Raw genomic sequence first — 21086 nt, 5'->3', positions numbered from 1 at the left:
TAATAAGATGCCTCTAAAAAAAACTCATCTGGAAAATCGCTAACCATAATCAGAAAGAAACTTAAGACTACGGAGTTTGGAGGGATTGGATGCTCCCAGATGTTCTCATACAACCAAAGTTAAGGGGCAACTTCCTCCACAATCTCAGAAATACCCAGAGGTCATGTGTCAAACATTTAATGTTTTCTATCAAGAGCTCGTTCTTGTGTGTCTTTATCTTCCTGATCCAACAATAAAACCTCCCATCCTCTCAGAAAAACAGAAAAAGATCCCACGTTTCATTTACCCTTTTGCTATCATGTTCGTTTCTATTTTGAGCAGGTGGCTTGAGTTAAGGGGAAGAGCAACAGAATTTACAGGGCATTGGAAAACTCTGACTGAACTTCAGACTTGGTTTTCTCACTTTTCTACTAGGAAAAAGTCGGTCTGAGGATTCAATGAATTAATTGTACATGTAGGTGCTGAGAAAACTGTGAACCATTATCAAGTGCAAGGTAATCTTATTACTTGAATTAGTATGTCAAGTTGTAAAAATATGCTGTCAGTAAGCAGGTCAGGGCCAGAGCCTACTGCCCCAGCAAGAAGCCATTCACAGCACGGCTGCCCTACTGAATCACAAGGGACAGGCGTGCAGAAGACGCACCTCCCCTCAGCAGGGCCAGCCCAGAGCTTTGGTGATTCCTGAGGCTGGTCTGGCTGCGTGTATCCAGGGGAAATATTCCTAAAAATAGAACCTGGGGTTTGACTAAGACCAGGGAAGTCCCTTTCTTGAGAATGACTTAGAATCTGATGGGTTCCCTCAACAGTTTAGGGTCTTGGTCTGGTACGAACCAGGAATAAGACCTAACCCAGTGGTTTCACCTTTTTAACACTGTGGACTGGTGAAAATAGAAGAATTATTTCAGGGACCGCTCAGGTAGAGATCACCCTGAGCATAAGCAAATTCAGCTAAGATCACTGGGTCTGTAATCTTCATACAACATCAGGGTGGTTAACTCTTTCGTGGACTGGCACAAAATTTCTGGTGGATTGGTCCATGGACTGGCAGGTAAAAAACACTGACCTAAACTCTACAGAAGGAGCTGGAAAAGGGTCCAATCTCTCACGCCTAAAGGGGGGAGGGGGTGGTCTTTTGTGAGTCACAAGGGACCTCTGCCTGCAGCATGCAGTCCTTAGGAAAGAAATCAGGGTTGGGTTTTACCCCAAGCCCATGCATGATTTATCTCACTATGTATTTCAAATCTCTTCATTTGGGGGGAAATGAAATGCATGGTAATTTCACAAACGACTCCTCTCTAACAAAATGTAAAATTAAAAAAGACAAAATTTTGGCCCTGGCATGTTGGCTCAGTGGTATAGCCTCAGCCTGCACGTGGATGTCCTGGGTTCAATTCCCAGTCAAGGCACACAGGGGAAGTGCCCATTTGCTTCTTCATGCCTCCCCCTCTCTCTTCTCTCTCTCTCTCTTCTCCTCCTCTCCTTCAGCCAAGGCTCAATTAGAGTGAGTTGGCCTGGACGCTGAGGATGGCTCCATGGCCTCAGCCTCAGGTGCTAAAATGGCTCCTGTTGCATCGGAGCAAGCGCCCAATAGGCAGAGCATCGCCCCCTGGTGGGATTGACAGGTGGATACTATCGGGGCGCATGCGGGAGTCTGTCTCTGCCTCCCCTCCTCTCACTAAAATTTGTTTTAAAATTTAAAAAAATAAAAGGCAAAATTTTTATTGTTTCTTTATTTGTGGTTTTATCCTCTCCCCCACTTCTATTTACATCATTTGTAATAAGCATATTAAAACCTAACATGTGGTTTACCGGTTCCAGTTTAAGCATTAGATTTCAACTGTTGCAAAACAGTACCAATTGAACTGCTCTATATATAACACATCTTTTTCAAAATCTAAAATATTCATTTTAAATTTACAATGCTTTTGATCCATTAAAATTTCTAGCCCTGGCTGGGTAGCTCAACTGGTTAGAGTGTTGTCCCAATATGCAAAGGTTGTATGTTTGAGCCCTGGTCAGGGCACAGGTAAGAATCAACCAAAGAATGCATAAATAAGTGGAACAACAAATTGCTGTTTCTCTCTCTCTCTCTAAAATTGATAATAAAGTTTTTTTTATTTTTTCTTAATATTTAATTCACTGAATCATTATTAAAGGGTAAGAGGTGAACAAACTAGTTGGGAGCTCCATTATAATAATATTAAATAATGCAAAAGAATTCTCAGTGGGGCAAATAAGATACTGTAAAGATTTATATTATAGCAATGAAATAAAATTATACACATATATCAGGTAATCATTTCAAAATTTGGTTAGATTGCATTAATAGAAACATTTTTTTTTCCTCTGAAAGAGGTTCACTAAAAATCTACAGTATCCATATACATTATTTGCTCATCATTGTCTGAATATCCTTGCTAAGGGCTTGGTTTCAACCCTTAATATTGCTAAAGGTGGCTCAATCAGTTAATAATTCAGGCCAAAATAAATTACATTTTCTGTTGCAATGTATCAACAGAGCATTTAGACATATATCTATCTGATATATTGTATATACATCTGAAAGCTACTCAAGAATATCTTAATCGTATATAAAAAATATTCCTTAAGAATTAATCTTTGCGCCTGACCTGTGGTGGCGCAGTGGATAAAGCATGACCTGGAAATGCTGAGGTCGCCAGTTCGAAATCCTGGGCTTGCCTGGTCAAGGCACATATGGGAGTTGATGCTTCCAGCTCCTCCCCCCTTCTCTCTCTCTGTCTCTCCTCTCTCTCTCTCTCTCTGTCTCTCCCTCTCCTCTCTAAAATGAATAAATAAAATTAAAAAAAAAAAAGAATCTTTGCCTAAAGAAATAAACTTGATGACTAAGGTTAGCAGAATCATACTTGAAAAACAGAAGCATTAAAATCCTAGAAAATTATAAAATAAACGCTGTATTAAGAATCACTAAGTCAAACATTTGAACAATTTTTGTTTTTTAAAGAAGGAAGCTAAATGCTGAGGTTCATATGGGTCCTAAGTAAGCCAGTCTTTTGTTGGTATTGCAGTTCAAGTGATAAGTTAGATAACTATGCTCAGAGGCCTTTTTGCGATGATGACAGAAACAAAGTTAACTAATGGGGGTGTGTATTAATTCTAAACACCATACACTAAGTCAGGGGTCCCCAAACTTTTTACACAGGGGGCCAGTTCACTGTCCCTCAGACCATTGGAGGGCCGGACTATAAAAAAAACTATGAACAAATCCCTATGCACACTGCACATATCTTATTTTAAAGTAAAAAAACAAAACGGGAACAAATACAATATTTAAAATAAAGAACAAGTAAATTTAAATCAACAAACTGACCAGTATTTCAATGGGAACTATGCTCCTCTCACTGACCACCAATGAAAGAGGTGCCCTTTCCGGAAGTGTGGCGGGGGCTGGATAAATGGCCTCAGGGGGCTGCATGCGGCCCGTGGGCAATAGTTTGGAAACCCCTGCACTAAGTATTAAACCAAGTCCACAGTACAGTATTTTTTGCTTAGTCATTCTTATAATAAAAATGATATAATTACATAAAGAGTTCCTCATTTTTTTTCTTAAGAAAAATTTTATAGAAGGCTTTACAGATGAAATTCAATAACTGCCATTCTTCTCTGCTAAAGGAATATGACTTTTCTTATTCACAATTACAGTAAGGACTTCTTTATCGTCTGCTCTTATAGGCATCAAGACCTATATTGATTTTCATTAAATAAAAGGGAGAAAATGGACTTTTATGACATTCCTAAAAAATAATCATTTCAGAACATCACAATATATATAAAATATAATATAGTTTGAGACCCTCAACAAGTGGCTAAGTCTGACATCTATTCCATACTTAGGGAGTATCTGTAGCAGTTCCATTTTTAGTGTTGAATGGGATTTTTCTGTAATTCTCTATTCAGGAATTTATTATTACTATTAATGAAAAGAAATTAATATCAAGATATAATTTCATTATGGCATTATATTACATAAATATTTTAAACTTATATTCTATTCTTCTTTTCATCCAGTTTTAGCTGACCTTATTTTTAAGATCTGTACACACCACAAATAATGTATGTAAGAAAAATACTTGCTTGTGGGCTGTAAGTCTCATCCACCATCAGTGGATATCCTGTACCTGTTGGTACTGGAAATGAACTTCTTGAATTCTCATAATAGTTACAAAGCTACCTTTTAAACTTGATTTAAAAAACAAAAAACAAAAAACAATACAGATGGAAGGTGACTTTGGTCCCTCCTAAAAACATGTAAAGATTTGGAAAATAGAAAATGTGCCCATTTCTGGGAATATGGGTGGAATTCCTTATCAGCTCCATTTAAACTGCCTTCAAGGATTGTATTAAACTTAATTATGAAGGATTACAAACGAGATGATGTGTAATTGGTACCAGCTGCAGTTAGTATTGGAAAGCATAAATACAAATAGGATTATTTATTTATTTACCATTCCAATGGCAGATCTAAAACTCGCAGGGATAAAATTGACTGTTACTATTTCCCTTTCCAGTTTAAAATACTTCTTTACTTAATGGTAAGAGAGACAAAGAGCCCATTTCAAGACTAGTTTTTACCCCAGAAGAACTCCAAAGAAGAAGCAATACAAAGCAATGGTCTTGTCCCCTAATTCGTAGCTTATTGTTTTTTTATACCATAATTAATGCTTTGGAACCAATTCTTCCCAAGCAACTCTATATATTTTTTATTTTTTAAATCTGTCCATCTATCTTTCTAATTTCTTGTTGAGATTTTTCACCAGACATTTTTTTTTTAATTTTTTTTTTATTTATTCATTTTAGAGAGGAGGGGGTGTGATAGAGAGAGAGAGAGAAGGGGGAGGAGCAGGAAGCATCAACTCCCATATGTGCCTTGACCAGGCAAGCTAGGGTTTTGAACCGGCAACCTCAGTGTTTCCAGGTTGACGCTTTATCCACTGCGCCACCACAGGTCAGGCCGGAGACATTTTTTTTTTTTAAGCTGAAGAAGACGGGTAAGGGGGCAAGCAGATTTCACCTGAGGAGGGCGGCTAGGCGGTGTGCTTATCAGAGGGGCAGGACCCATAGCAGAGGCAGCATTCAAGCTCCTTTCCCTTTCATCCTGGTAAATGCGATCTCTTTCCGCTTCTGGTAACTGCAAGAAATTCTGCATAGCCCGCAGGTTTACCAGCAAGGACTGGGATGCAGTCTTGGGGTCCTCTTCCTTTCGGAGAATTTCTGAAAGCAAGCCCTGCAGGGAAAGAAAGGCACAGACAGGGTGAGTGAACTTGCTCCCCGGGGCTCGGCCCAGCCAGCGGTGATCCCTCCCTTTTCTTCTCCACTCTGTCTAGAAAATGAACAGTCAGGAGCGTTCATTCTACGTAGGAATAGATTAGTTACAACTGAAGTGGTAGAGAAGAGAGCCTCAATTGTATTCTTAATTTTATTAAGCATCTGCTTTACATAGAACACAAACTGAAGCTGCCTAATTGGTCTCCTTCCTTTGAGTAACTTAACTTGCCATGAAATCTTTCACAGAGAGACGATCGGGAGAAGTTAAGAATAAATGAAATGCTCATAATACAACAGCACTGAACTGTGGAGTTGTTCTCCGGCTGCCTAGACAAAGGCAGCGGAATGCCAACAGTCCGATATGTACAGATACAAAGCTGTTTCGGGAGAAACAGAACTTTCAAAGAAAATGCTAGAAAATGAACTGCGGCACATTAGAAAAAGAACGTTAAGAAAGCTCCGTCTGAGATTTAAGCTATGTTTTCCCAGGCAATATTTTTTTATTCCTTAATTTTCAAATTGTCAGTCAATGACGAGTGAGTCTTTCTACTTACCATTTAAGGAAACTATACTGACAACCCCCATGATCCTAAATACTATCTTGCTATACTGTACCCCCTGGGGGACAGGTTCAAATGTTGAACTTCAGAATCATAGATTAAATCTGAAATATGTGACCCCCTTTCCACATTTCAAAAATCCACAATAACATGCGGAGGAAAAGAATACTATCCAATTGCATAATTATCAAATTTCTTGAGGAATGAAAATATGTATTTATACTAGAAGAAATTTATAAACCACTATTTGTAAATTCCTTTAAGGTATTTCTCTCCCCAAATGACAGAGCATTTCTCTTTTGGAAAATGCTTTTAAAAATGGGTGGTTTTCCCCAATTTTTAGGGAATAGATGAAATAGAAGGATTAGAATTTTTTTTTCTGTCCATTTGATGGAGACTCAGCAGCTCTTACCTCTTCAATTCTGTACAGGAAGCAATGCCTAGAAGGCCAAGGCACGTTGGCTTTCTAACACAATACAGCTCAAAACAAAATGTTAGGATCTCTGCCTAGTTTGCAAATTCCACTTTCCAACAACTATGCAGAAAGGGTGAAAGAGAACATTTGGGGAAACGAAGGTGAAGTGTCATGGCAAAATAATTAAACCCCAAAGATGAAAACATTTGGGTTTTTTCACAGTTTCCTAAAAGTGCAAACTTAGTTTTCCAATAATACCACATTGCCCAAATATGTATAACAGATAGGTGTAGATGGTCTAAAAGCACTGGCCACTTTAAAAAATTATTTATAGGTTGCTATTTAAAAAGAACCTCCAATAATCTCAAGGGGCTTAAGAGTAAACTTGAATCTCTCACTTGGTCTGTGAAACCTTAGTCTGGACACTGGACCTGAACTCCAGTTTCACTGTAAAACATGTAACTGAAGAATGAAGCATATGCGTTGTTTCATTCATAATTCTGACAAGTAATGTTGCAACTGAGTTTATGCAACAGCAAAACATCCAGTCAGTTTAACTAAGATTCAGTCCAACAGGCAGTCAATCACCCAGCTATTTAATTTGCACAAGGCCAACTAATTAGATTGACTGTGCTGAAGTGTCACATTGAAACTGAAAAATACAGGTCTCAAAAACATGTTTGAAAATAGGTGTGAAAGATAATCCATGCTTTCTACTCTTCCCTATCAAATGTTATGTATTAAAAGAGGCACTGGGGAAAAGTAGTATATATTAACTAGACAGAAATGGAGAGATAGAAACATACAGTATAATAAATAGAATGTCATCAATTCCTTGAATTGAAGGTTCTAATATTTATTTCTGGTATCCCAGAACAATCCCTACTATATAAGTGTTTGATAAATATTTACTAAGTGGATAAATTATGTGTATTCAGACCACAAAAGGAAAAAATTGCAAATGGGTGATAGAAACTTAGGAACAAGCTGTGCTATGGGTCAAGTCTAATGGTAATAATTTACTCAAGGTGAGCCTTCAATGAAAAGTTACTGTGGCACTTTGTAAGATGCTTATGTATACCAAGTGTTCAGTAATTTTAAAAAAATTGATTAGGTCAAAAGGGATCCTATACATATTGAGGATTGAAAAACCTGAAATTAGACATTTATAAATCTCAAATAAAATATCATTTCTTTCTATTAGAAATGTTTCCCCTGACAGCAGAGAACTATAGTGAGAAAAGCAAACACTTGAAAAAATACATATTAATATTCTAGTTAAGTTTTGCTAACATGAAACCAAGTCATCCTTCTATGGATTTAAATAGAAGATAGGTCACTTGGGAGAGAATTTAGAAATTTATCTCTACTCATTATTTTGATGTTGGTATGACTTCCCATTTGAGCATGTCAGGTATTTCAGGGGCAAAACATTTTATTCCCAACTAATTATCTGACTGGAGCAAGTGCAGTTAGTCGTTCTGCTTGTAACATGTTGAAGGCCTAAAGCTGTATTTCAAATCCTGGAACACTCCGAGCTCTAAAGCAGCTAGTGTAGACATCTCAGGTGTTTTAGAAACCTTAGGTGGTTTTTTTCTTTCTTTCTTTTTTTTTTTTTTTTTTTTTTTGGCCCAGGCTTTCAATGAGGGGAGTGCCCCCTGGTGGAAATGCTTGAAAATATTGTTAGAAAATGTTTTGATTAGAATGTGTTAATTACAAAAAAAAAAAAAAAAAGTCATGTCACTTGGGAATAATTCTGGATGCAAAATGGCTGCTATTAGAATCCGGATATGGGAACGAATGTTTTGGTCCTGTTCAGGTTCAGGTTGTTACCTAAAACAGCTGCATTTATGGTTTAAAGTTGTATGTGACCCGTTTCCCATGTCTCCATAGTCAAAAATATAGTTCACTAACTTAGACCAAGGTCATTTGTAGTAACTTCCCTGTAAAGCAGTGGCCCCAACCTTTTTTGGGCCACAGACCGGTTTAATGTTAGAAAATATTTTCACGGATAGGCTTTTAGGGTGGGACGGATAAATGTATCACATGACCAAGACAAGCGTCAAGAGTGAGTCTTAGATGGATGTAACAGAGGGAATCTGGTCATTTTTCAAAAATAAAACATCGGTCAGACTTAAATATAAATAAAACGGAAACAATGTAAGTTATTTATTCTTTCTCTGCAGACCGGTACCAAATGGCCCACGGACCAGTATTGGTCTGCGGCCCGGGGGTTGGGGGCCACTGCTGTAAAGGACAGTAAGAGGGATCTCATACCAAAAATTCTTCATGCTATAAAACAATATGGTATGAACCTTATTTGCTATTTCAAAGACTATGCTGGAACACCCAGACTAAAATATATTGTCAATATTGTGCACCATAGGTGCTCAATAAAATTGTTGAAGGAAATTAAACAAAATCATTAGCCATTCTTATTTCTAAAAAGAACTCAAGAATGGTATGTTATGTAGTAGGTTCCCAGCACCTTGTACACCTCATAAATATTAATTTTATTGGAAACGAGAAGCTGCTTTTCATTGGGACTTTGCAGCTTCAAACAATTTGCCATGTCCTATGCCCATGAAAACATATAATGTTTTTTCCTTGTCATTACATGGCGGTTAAGTGAGAATTCTAATTTTTTCATTTAGAGTGAACTTACTGATGAATTCCTAAACCTTTATGACATACCAAAAAGAGTTTACAAGTCATTACAAGTAAAATTCATTAGCAATTGTAAAAGAAAGAAAAAGCCTTCAATAAATATTATCAGTACTTCCAAATGCTAATTATGAATTCTTTAAAAGGGCAGATAAGCGAAAGAGACTGCTACTCTGAACAAGAGCCTGTCTGGCCTCCCATTTGTCTCCTCTTTGAACATAATCACTGATTCAAATAGATTTTATCAGTTTCATGGAACTTCAAAGCCCTCAGGAGGAAAATATGATTTGATAAAAACCTCCCTACTAAAAAGAAAATACGTATTCTTCAAGGCTACCAGTCTCTGTGGTTTGGTGAATTTTTAATCACACGTCCAGGTGAAAGACCATTTTCAAACTCCACCTACTATGCTGGACTTACGCCAAGTAAGTTATAAGCAGACACATTTATCTCTGTCATTTGGGGAGGCTGAACGAGAGCTGTCACGGTGGGGTTAATAGCACCTTTTTACTTTTATTCAATCGTGATGTGGATAGTGGACTTTTCTTAAATTACGCTGCGAAGAATTATAGAAACACAGTAGCAATCTCTCTTATACTTAAGCAGGCAAATTTCTCTCCACCACATAATTTACAGAACTCAAATTCAATAAAACATTACATGATGGTCCATTACTGTTATCAGTTCTGAATAATCCATCTTCATTCTTTATTTTACTGGAAAATAAAGTGTGCCAAAGACAGGGGGAGGGGGGAGCAAAAATGGAAAAAAAAAAGCCACAGGATGGGATCAGGGTTAAACTCCGGGTTTTGTTTTCAAAAAGGCACTAAAGAATATATTTTCTTCTATCACAACCTTTAAATGGCAGTGACACAGAGAAGTGAACTGAAAAGTGTAAATCTAGAAGCTCTGGCAATTATTTTTAGCTGTAGGTTTCCATTAAAAAGACATCAAGTAGGAATAACTGAATGAATGACATATTCTAAAAGCTGGTGTCTTCAGTAGCAATTAAAGAACATATGCCCATCCATTCAAAAGGGGGGAAAGTCCTTAAAACAAGTAATTATAAAAATTTCACCATAAATTTTCAGAAAAGGTAGACTTAAAAAAAAAAAAAAGAAAAACAGTCATGTCTGAAAGTCTTAAGAGAGGGATATGATTTAATTTAGGAGACCCAATTAAGATGATGAGAAAATTCTGCAATTAAGCGTTAAAACATGAAATTCAGATTGTAAAGTTATAGAGAGCTGTCAATGACTAAAATTTTCTCGTCATAACAGCATTTATCTATTATACTGTTTTAACATACGGTATATATAGGGTATCAGTGTCTTTATCTGATCCTGTCATCTAACTTTGCATTTGTATGGATATATTTTACATTAATTTTCTAAAACCAGGAGTTGGAATTGCACATTGTAATAAGTGCACACAATGTGTGGTGTGAGATTTAACTCTGCAGAGCTCCTTGTCTATACATATGCATTAGCATGTGTATTTTCGTACTCCACACTCACGCCATACACCCTCACTCTGCACCTGCTTTTACTGAAATGCATATACTTTGAAACAAACACACTACATGCATTCCTATGAATGTATAATCATTACAATAAATGCAGCTGTGTGTGCGTATGCATATATGTCTGTATGTGATGGTTTTTAAGTATGACACCAAAAATACATGCATGCTTGCTTGCGTGTTCAAACGCTAGTTCCCCCAAAAGTGAACACTTCAGTGTAAATGGGAAATTACTCTTGAGTTACATCAGACAGCTTCAAATATGGCCCCGCATCCACTTCAGCTGGGGAGTACCAATTATCAGTATAAAGGGAGAAAACCAAACCCCTCTGTCTTTCGAGCTCCAAATACTGTTTTAGTAGCCCCTTTTTCTATTATTAATTGAATTGGCTATTGTTAATCAAGAGAGTGGTATCAAGCTGGACCAGGTTTTCATCCTCCTCTCACTTTCAGAAAAATAAAGTCACCCTTAAATGTTCACGACAGAGGTGGCTATCTTTTCAAAGAGATTAATATGGCATATAAAGATAATTCTGCCTTTTCCAGTAACAACTCCTACGGCTATCTGTGGAATTTGTCAACGGAAGAAGCAAAGGCAGGACAAACGGTCTACTCTTCAGAGTGAGGCTGGGACATCAGAACCCCAGAGAAGAAAAACGACACCGAGGGGCGGTGACTTCACAGGCACGCGTGCACACGCACACACATACTCACACACACTGCGTCTCCCTCCGCTGGACTCTCTGGTCATTCTCCATCATATAAAATACACTCTCCTCAGTGCTTTAAGATCTAACAGATTGCTCAATTTTAAAAATGCTTATCAGACAATCTGTAGGTCATTTGTGTCTATGTAAATGGTGCCTTTGTCTGTGGGCTTTTAATTCAATTCAACAACTCTATTTTTTGCCCAGTACTGAGCTCTACCAGCAGTTACAGCTACTTAAAAAAATAAAGAATGCTGCCAGAAGCAGGAGTGTCTAGCTGGAAGGCTGACTTCTGATTCATTCATTTTTTCCATTTTTTAAAATAATTACTCCCCAACTGAATCTAGGTGCCTTATTAAATTTATCAGCTAACAATGAACACAAGTTTTAAGTTGAAAAGGAGGGGAGGGGAGGGGAGGGGAGGGGAGGGGAGGGGAGGGGAGGGGAGGGGAGGGGAGGGGAGGGGAGGGGAGGGGAGGGGAGAAACTAGGTAAAATCATACAATTTTAACCTGCGACATAACCTTCTGCAATCATCCTTTTAAAATCAGACAAATGATGTATAAGAAAACAAAACAAAAACCAGATAAAGAAGCTGAAAATAAACGCTGTTTAAAGGCTTTGTTAGGCCTCCCAACTTTCAATCCAGTTAAGGCAAGCCAAAAATAAGTCACAGCTGGGATTCTCCTAGGTACAGAAACTCTGCCAACAAGGGATTAATATCAGATTATTTTTGTACCAGGATTTTATTCTTATAATCATGTAATAAACAAAATCACTTATATTATGAGAGGAAAGTATGAGTCAGGCTCCCAAAAACTGACAAAAGAAAGAACAGTGGTAAAACAAGCAAGTTGAAAGGACACAATGTTCTCATTCTAATCGAAGTTATATGTTCTTTTAGGTTCCCTTTTTTTTTTTTTTTTTTTTAAGTGTGCTTTGGCCAAAAATAACCACCATATATATCATATTCGCTTCCAAAAAAAGAAACTAAAAATCCTCTCATTCACAGTTCAACAGAATCACTTCGTTTAGAACTTGATTCTCTTAGGGCTCTGGTCTCTTCTATCAGCCTTACTCCTGACACTCCCTCCATAATGATGGTATCTTCACAGGCCCCTGGTCCAGGGGGACAAAGGTGTGGACACAAGGGGTAAATAAAAGACTAAGGCCTGCAGACCAAACCTTCCCCAGGGCCTCTTAGTGAGGTTGGGAAGAACATTAACAATAATGGAAAGAGGGGAGAGGACAAAGCTAAGAATCACTTTTTGTGAAGTCATTTTTTTTTCTAAATGGCTACTTAGAATTAAATAGCAGAACTTGCTATTGAGTCCCAAGATATATGCAAGTTGCAGAAGACTTGCAAGAGGGCACAGTTGTATACTCATGTTTGATATGGGTGATGACGTGGGAAAGAGCGTAGGTTAGAAGCCTGGAATCCTGCCAGTGCCCTTGACCGTCATGAACTGTTCTAGCCTGCTACTACTGTCTATGGTTCCATTATGTAAGCTCAGGTAATGCCAGTTTGAAACATTTTTCATACCTAATTTATTTTTTTTGAGGGCCCTGAATCAGAATCAATCTGTAGCATGACCAGGCAGTGGCACAGTAGATAGACTGTCGGACTGGGATGCGGAGGACCCAGGTTCAAGACCCTGAGGTCACCAGCTTGAGCACGGGCTCATCTGGTTTGAGCAAAAAAAAGCTCACCAGCTTGGACCCAAGGTCACTGGCTCGAGCAAGGGGTTACTTGGTCTGCTGAAGGCCCGCAGTCAAGGCACATGTGAGAAAGCAATCAATGAACAACTAAGGTGTCGCAACGAAAAACTGATGATTGATGCTTTTCATCTCTCTCCGTTCCTGTCTGTCTGTCTCTATCTATCCCTCTCTCTCTGACTCTCTCTCTGTCCTTGTTAAAAAAAAAAAAGGAATCAATCTGTACACAGCTTCCTCTTGGTAGAGGAGGTTAATGTTAGGAAAGGGAATGATAAAATTTAGGCACCATCAGGAACAGATAATACAATCCCTTGAAGAGGATAAGATGTAGCGCCCAGTAAAAGAATCAACCTTAGAACAGAGAGGATGGAAGAGAAAGAGACAAAAAGGAGAAGAACTGTTAACAAATCAAACAAAACTGACCTGAGTTCTGTTAAAAGCCACACGTGCAAATACTGCCTGGGAGATTCCTGCTCGTTTCAGTTCATCACGCACCCACTGGTAGATTTCGGAAGACACCTCTGTGTTGGTTGAAACCTGTTGCTCCAAAGGCTTATTCATAGATCTACTGACAGGGGGAGGGTGGTTCAAGTATTGTTGGTTTAAGGACTGCTGGGCTAAAAGTCTGTTCACTGCATACTGCTGGTTCAGCAGCTGAGCCATCACCAGCTGCTGGTTGACCAGTTGAGGACTGATGGGCGTTGACACAAGCCCAGGGTGCAGATTCGGAAGAGGGGTCCGGACAGAGGGCTGGCTGCCGTGGGAGAGCTGCGCGGGGGACGGAGGCTGCTCGGCTGTGTTCCCTGGGACCGGCTGCTGGCCAAAGTTGACGTGGTTGGCACCTTGCTGGGATAGCTCAGAAAGACTATCCATTTCAACTAGAACGGACAGAAAGCAAAACCATGTTAAGCCAACAAGGACGGGTATTGATAAGCATTTGTGATCACTGCCTAAGTAGAGGCGGCAGGCAGAGGGCTCCTCAGAGGTGCAATTAAATTGAGAAAATTTCAACACAGGACTCAATCTGCCATGTTTTCACTTGCCTCTTCTGTACAAATGCACCAACTTTAAAAGTGGGGCAATACTTCTGATCTGATTTTATAATGTGGTTTTAGACTTAAGGCATGAAGTCAATTATCTTCAAATTCTATATAACTAGTTTTGGGGCCCCAAAATTATTCATTCTCATTACCCCAAGGTGGCTTATAAGCAGTGTTTACTTTAAGAAAGCTTCCAGAAGAATGCTGTTCACTGAGTGGCAATCAGCAAGAATGGGCTGAGCTAAGAAAAGACATCATGTGGAACTCAACATAAAAAATATATACAAGTATTTTCTTGTGTTCTATATTAACTGCTATTACTCTAGGTACAAGGTTTGAAAGAAAAAGGATGACATAAATGTTGTCAACATTCAATTCTTACCCAGACATGAATATGAAGAAGTAATCAATATAATAAATAATGAAAGTGGTCATAATGATAAGTAATAATAACTGAGTGCATATTGAACCCTGGGCTGAGTATCTCTACAGTTTGCTTCATTTAATTCTAACCCTATCAAGCAGCAGGTATGTCTGCAAGTATTTCTTAGAGTGAGGCAGACGATTTATTGTATTGAAAGCCAGTCTATCCAGTGTTGCTAAGACCCAAATGTTTCTTGAAGCAGCTATGGCTATCACAAGATGCTAAAGACAACCTTTCAAGGAAAAGGCAGGGAATTGTTCTGGCACAATGGTGATACTGTCATGATTTTGCAATTTTTTACCACCTACCCAAGATGAATGCTTTTCCCTTGGCTAGGTCTCTCCTGTGCACTGGCTGAGAGTCAGCTCTCAGTGTGTCAGAGACTCCGCTGCCACACGGAGGAGACTGGTTTGATGCTCTGGACTGGAAAAGCTGAGCATGATACGCTATGTGGCAATAGGTGTCTTTCCAAATAGCACACCGCACTCTCCATGCATAGACTCTGGTTGGGTTTTAATCATCATTTCTCTTTTCATTAAATATTCAGGTTTTATATTTAGAGGAACTTATCACATTGCTATAATCACTGATATATGCAAAATATAACTTAAGGACTGGGGAAGAAACCTTCCATTTCTACCAGTGGTATCAGCCCAAGTGGGCCATTCACAGGGAATAGTAATTCAAGCAATTATTCCAAAAATGATGCATTATCTTCATTATAGCTCTAAGCTATAAAAGGCAAAGAATCTGTTTGGGTAGATGAATGGTTTTGCGTCAAATATTAAACACTAAAACACGCTCAAAAATTCAGGTTCTCTTTGCTCTTAAAATCTTTAGAAAAAGTTGTTGTTGTTGTTGTTGTTAAATGAATATAATAGAAGTAAACAGAAATAGATCTAAAACATGGCATAATGCCATGCATATTAAATACCCCATTCCTATATTATTTTAAAATATATCCTTTGGAGGGTACAAGTATGTGAAAGAAAACATTAATAGTAATTAAAACATTAACCTTAACCACAATGTTTGCTTTTGCAAACATTAACAAACTCAAGAGAGAAAACGTCATAATCTAAATGCTTAGGAACAACAGACAACTTTTTATCTGTCGTTTTACACTGCCAATAATTTAAATGTATTGCCTAAGGAACAAATATTGACCTAAAGTTTTATGTTAAGATAGGATGCTCTATTGGAATGAAAAGTTCAGAAATGATGCAGTGGTTTTTCTGGTATGGATGGTGGAGCAGAACGCTCACCAAAGCACCTGTGCGCAGGGCAGGGGATTAGGTATATAAAAACCACTTGATCTCAACTGTGGAAGCTAGAAATCCAATTTAATTTCCTTAAAAGTTGGGTGTAAAAATAGGCATTTTCTCTTTTTCGTGAATAAAAACCAAAAGAACAGAAACAAAACCCCACCAAAAACAACATAGAAGCAGGATTTATCTGTGAGGGAAATCACAGCTAATATTAGTTATTCCAGGCTTGGTTAGGTCCTCACTGAGATGTTAAAAGATGACAGCTCCCCTCCTCACGCCTCGACTTCCTGCATGTCTGACAACCAAGTCAGTTTGGCTGATTTAAACACAAACATTTATTGAATTTAATTATCTCATTATACTCATACCCACTCCCCACCCTCAAAAGAAACACTCTAAATTGATCTCTAATTGGGCAATCAGAAGACCTGGCTTTCGATGTGACTTTGATAAACCCCCAAATGACACGTAATGGTATGTAGCCGCTGCTGCAACAGTTTTTGCTTACCCATCATATCTTTTGTCTTCTTGAAATGTTTGTACCACCTTCCAAATTCTTGACATTTTGCTGCTGAGACATTTGCATAGTAAGTGCTGTTCACAATGGAAGAAATCATACTCTGCGTGAAGAGGGGGAAGACATTTGTAATACATAGTGGCACAAGATGGAACACAGAAACGATTTCAATTGTGTCAACTATTTTTTTTTAATCAAGCGAGTACCAATACAGTTTTGTTTCACACTTCACCTAAAGCCTTGACTTCTTAAAATTCATTAGGTAGATCAGCAAATGCTTATTTAAGTAGAAAGCAACCGCCCACTGAGACCAGTATAAAGCTATCAAACCCACAGGCTCTGTTCTAGTATTTATGGAAACTCCATCAATGTCTTCTGTTCCTAGGCTGACAAACTTTCACTGGTCCAGATAAATACAATTATGTGAAGACGACTTTATGATTGTTCATAAAGAACCGCTGCTTTGAGTTTTAGTGACTGTACTCTACATCCTTGCTTCTCAAGTATGGCCCAGGGACCAGCACTATCAGCATCACCTAGAAGCTTATTAGAAATGCATAATCTTCAGCTCCACCCCAGACCTAGTCAATCAGCACCTGCATTTTACCACGATTCTCAGGGTCTGTGGGTGAGCACTGAAGTTTGAGAAACACCACTTGCACTTCCCATTCTATTATTTGGTTTTCAATTGGAGACTCGTTAACTGCCTTAACGCCGTTCAAAGGTTGACCACATAGAAGGAGAAAATAAACTATTCACAGAGATCCTCTATTGGAAGAAAAAACATTCTATAATTTTAGTGCTTGCTTTATCTACAGTAAAGCTTGAGTTATGAATTTCAAACTAACCATAAAAAATTTAAATATATACATTTCATGCTTACTATATTTCTCAAAGATACCAAAAAAAGAAAAACTGACCTATTCTGTTACTTGTCTTTATCCTGAAAAGTCAACAATTTGCTATATATAAATGAAGACAAAAATGATATAATTTTGATGTATTAGTAGGAGTTTTTTTTAACTCATTTTCAACAAAGAAGAATGTCTTCTTCCTAGCAAATTTTAGTTATAACAATTTCAGTGACTTAATTCACAGTTATTATTATTTTTTTTTAGGTGAGAGGAGGGGAGATAGTAAGGCAGACTCCCACATGTGCCCTGACCAGGATCCACATGGCAACCTGGTCTTGGGCCAATGCTTGAATCAACCCTGCTATTTTCAGCACCTGAGGCTGACACTCAGGCTAACCAAGCTATCCACAGTGCCTAGGGCCATGCTCCAACCAACTGAGCCATTGGCTGTGGAAGAGAAAGAGGGAGAGAAGGGGGAGAAAAGGAGGAGAGAATGGGGGGAGAGGAGCAGATGGTTGATTTTCCTGTGTGCCCTGACAGAGAATCAAACCTGGGAAATCCATATACTAGGCGGATGCTCTATCCACTGAGCCACTGGCCAGGGCCCACAGTTATTTTTAATCATAACATCCATATTCTCTAGTAGCAGATAAATTAATTTCCAGTTGAATAAGTAAACTTTGCTACACCTACCCATCCCCCACTCCTAAGTGTAGAAACATGAGAACTTACATTTTGGACTTCAGTTGGTCTATGGTGAAATAGTTTACAGAGGGCCACATTGTTTGGGCACAGTGAAAAAACCAGAAAAGCCAGTCTGGGAACAAAACTATTTTTTAAAGTAATATATTATCTTCTTTAAGCTACTTCTAATTTAAAACTCTTTTGATTATTATGGATTCTCCTAATATCCATGACCGGTGTTAATTCTGTAATAGGAACACAGTCCTGTAATATGTAAATCTTGGGGATCTCTGAAGAATCTGCAGTGAAGAATAAGCCAGTTGCATTATTTATGAAAGACATAGCTATCTTTCCTAAGAAGAATCGTGACTTTTTTTTTTTGACACTTTCTACTTTATAGTCCTTTTCTCATTTTATTTCTCTAAAAAAGACATTCTTAATGGGCTCATGATGCCCTGCCATTAATCTAGTAGCTCGCAATTTTACTAAGAGCCTCCCTCAGTCCAGAGTACAAAAAGATACTTAGCAAGGTTGCCAGAACCAGAGCCAGAAGATTACCTGATCCAGTTAACAATCCGTCAGCTTCAATCACCCTGACTCTATTGTAATAATGGATCAATAAAGTCAGACACTAATAAAACGACTGAGATTGCTGATGGATAACGGTGATTCTGAAAATGGATGACAGCTGATGTTCTTCCACTTTGGTTCAATTTTTTTAAAAATTATTACTCTTACACCTAGACATTTTGGCAGTTTCTTAAATGTTAATATAATAGTCCGTATAAATTTTAGATGTAGCGTATGTCTTAATTTTTAGAAATATTTGGAGTATCTACATTTTGCTGAGGTTTTTGACAAACATCCAATTTACTTTAGTTTGCCAATCGTTCTATGCGTGAAAAGTTGTTCTTTGTTGTGCACCTACTATGTGCCTGACTGGTACTAGGGCAGAGAAGACAGAGCCTCTGCCAGTAAAGAAGTCTATAATCTATTAGGAAGACAGAAATGTAAACAGATCATTTCAATTTAATGTGATTCAGTTTATCAACATATATATATTTATATATGAGGGAAAAAGGAAGAAGAATACATAGTGTGAAAAAAAAGTCTGAAATATTTTTATGCAACTAGAGCCCATATGTAATAGTGCTATGTAGTTCATTATTATCCATATGTGAAAAGTAATACCCATATGTGCATGATCATCAAAGCTTCCCCCTGCCCTCGTTTAACCCTAAATTGTTCAGCTCTGTCCTTAAGTGACATTCTGCTTTCTACTCTGTTGAGTGGTGTGTGCTTAGGGAACCCTGATTAATGTAAATATTAGCCTAAGCAAGACAAAAATCAAAAGGCTAATCCACAGGTATGATGTATGCCAAATTAACTTTTTTAGATTCTCTATCTTTCTGTGCTTTGGTGGGGGAGGGCCTAGGAAATATTCCATAATTCTGATAACTTGGTGTCATTTCAATTTCTATTAGAACAATATGCGGTAAATTTCACTTGTAGCCCCTGCAAGATGCTGTTTTTCTTCTCACGGTGAAATCCTTATTGAAATCTCAGGCATGGCCTCTGACGAAACTAGTGAGTTTCGAGGGCAGGGAAGAGAGATTTCAGAATCATGGCATTTTGAAGATTATATTCAGGATCATCACCTTCATTTTTGGAAAATGCTAAAGAAACACCGCTGTTTCTGACGCTACAAAGGTGGCAGGCAGGGACACACAAAGGCTACACCAAGACCCATGGATTTATGGAGAGAGGCTTGGAATTCTGGTCGATCAAAAGGAGACATCGGTGTAAAAACATTACACTAAGTTGTGAGTTTGTACAGATCTGGGTTCCACATTACTTCCCATCCCAAATGCCTGGCAGATATTAAATACATACTAAATGTTCATTTGATGAAACAAAATCATCTAAATCTGCATCCAAGTCCAAGACATGCTACACACTGGTGGTGTGACCCCAGTCCAACTGGCCGCTCCATCATACACACTGGTAGTGTGACCCCAGTCCAACTGGCCGCTCCATCATACACACTGGTAGTGTGACCCCAGTCCAACTGGCCGCTCCATCATACACACTGGTAGTGTGACCCCAGTCCAACTGGCCGCTCCATCATACACACTGGTAGTGTGACCCCAGTCCAACTGGCCGCTCCATCATACACACTGGTAGTGTGACCCCAGTCCAACTGGCCGCTCCATCATACACACTGGTAGTGTGACCCCAGTCCAACTGGCCGCTCCATCATACACACTGGTAGTGTGACCCCAGTCCAACTGGCTGCTCCATCATACACACTGGTAGTGTGACCCCAGTCCAACTGGCCGCTCCATCATACACACTGGTAGTGTGACCCCAGTCAAACTGGCTGCTCCATCCCAATTCCCCATACTAAAGGGCAATGGTAGCCGCCCTCGCCATGGGGCTGTGCTGAGACTCCATGCATTCCCACATATTTTTTTCATTTGTTCACCATATATTTATTGAACTCACTATTATGTGCCAAGCACTCGGCAAGTGATTAGAAAAGTGACGACTTGAGGAGACATACTATCTGCCCATGGATAGACAATAAATAAAAGAAGATATGTTCTAAGCACTGCGTTAATGGCATCATATTCAAAATATAGACTTAGGAGATGTTAATTACTCTTAATGACCCTCTGCCTCTGTCCAAAGACCACGAGGTAAATTAACAGAAAGGTATCAGGTAAATTTTCAGATGATATATTTTAAGTCAAATACATGTCCTTATGAAGAACGAACATTGTACTAATTAAGTTACAAGTCAAGGGGAACAAGGAGAAACAGTATTTTGCATTTGTTGCAGTATTCAAATCTGGTGGTTATCTTCTAAAGTTGGCCTGCACCTGGTAGCTGACATCAGGAAGACACATGCCACCTCCTCCCTGACTTGGATGATCAACCAGTGCCAGTGCCCTCTCCCATTTCCAGCTACCAGCTGTTCATCCCTGAGGGTATATTTCAGGTACCTCTGCATCTGCCTCTCCTGACTCCCCGCACGTCCCACACACACAACCCCGAAGGCACTTGCCATGCTGTTGACTTTCCACTAGAGCCTTGGTTCTTACTCCTGAACAGGGTGCCCTCATCACAGGGCTGTGAACATATTAGTTGATCAATTAAAGGGCACCAAAATGAGCCACGACTACAGCCTACCAGCAAACCCTTTTCTCTTCGTTTTGTTCTTAAAGGTCAAAGGTGATGGCAGCTTAACTATTAAATGATTCTTTAAAAATCATCCCTTTTAGCTTCACAATAAAACTAGTTTAAAGAATCTTTTTTCATTCATTTACTAGAGATCCCTGCCTGGGTTCTTCAAAATGCATCTCCACAGATGTCTCAGAAGTCACGGTGCTCGGAGGTTATGCCATTGCAG

At 38.7% G+C, this 21086-nt stretch overlaps 1 protein-coding gene across 5 annotated transcripts in view; it reads right to left on the bottom strand.

The window, feature by feature from the left end:
• The window catches only part of SATB1 (SATB homeobox 1), a 105179-nt gene that overhangs the window by 39599 nt on the left and 44494 nt on the right, over positions 1 to 21086 (bottom strand). For all 5 annotated transcript variants that reach the window (XM_066352088.1, XM_066352089.1, XM_066352090.1 and 2 more), the window contains exons 6-8: positions 16128 to 16239; positions 13311 to 13765; positions 5051 to 5263 (exon numbers count right to left, since the gene is read on the bottom strand). In XM_066352088.1, the coding sequence (XP_066208185.1) occupies positions 5051 to 5263; positions 13311 to 13765; positions 16128 to 16239 (780 nt within the window). The remainder of the gene's footprint in view (positions 1 to 5050; positions 5264 to 13310; positions 13766 to 16127; positions 16240 to 21086) is intronic.

Source organism: Saccopteryx leptura, chromosome 10 (genome assembly GCF_036850995.1).
Source record: "Saccopteryx leptura isolate mSacLep1 chromosome 10, mSacLep1_pri_phased_curated, whole genome shotgun sequence".
Classification (NCBI taxonomy): Eukaryota; Metazoa; Chordata; class Mammalia; order Chiroptera; family Emballonuridae; genus Saccopteryx; species Saccopteryx leptura.
The sequence above is the reverse complement of the archived record's forward strand: the minus strand, read 5'-3'. Positions and strand labels throughout refer to the sequence as shown.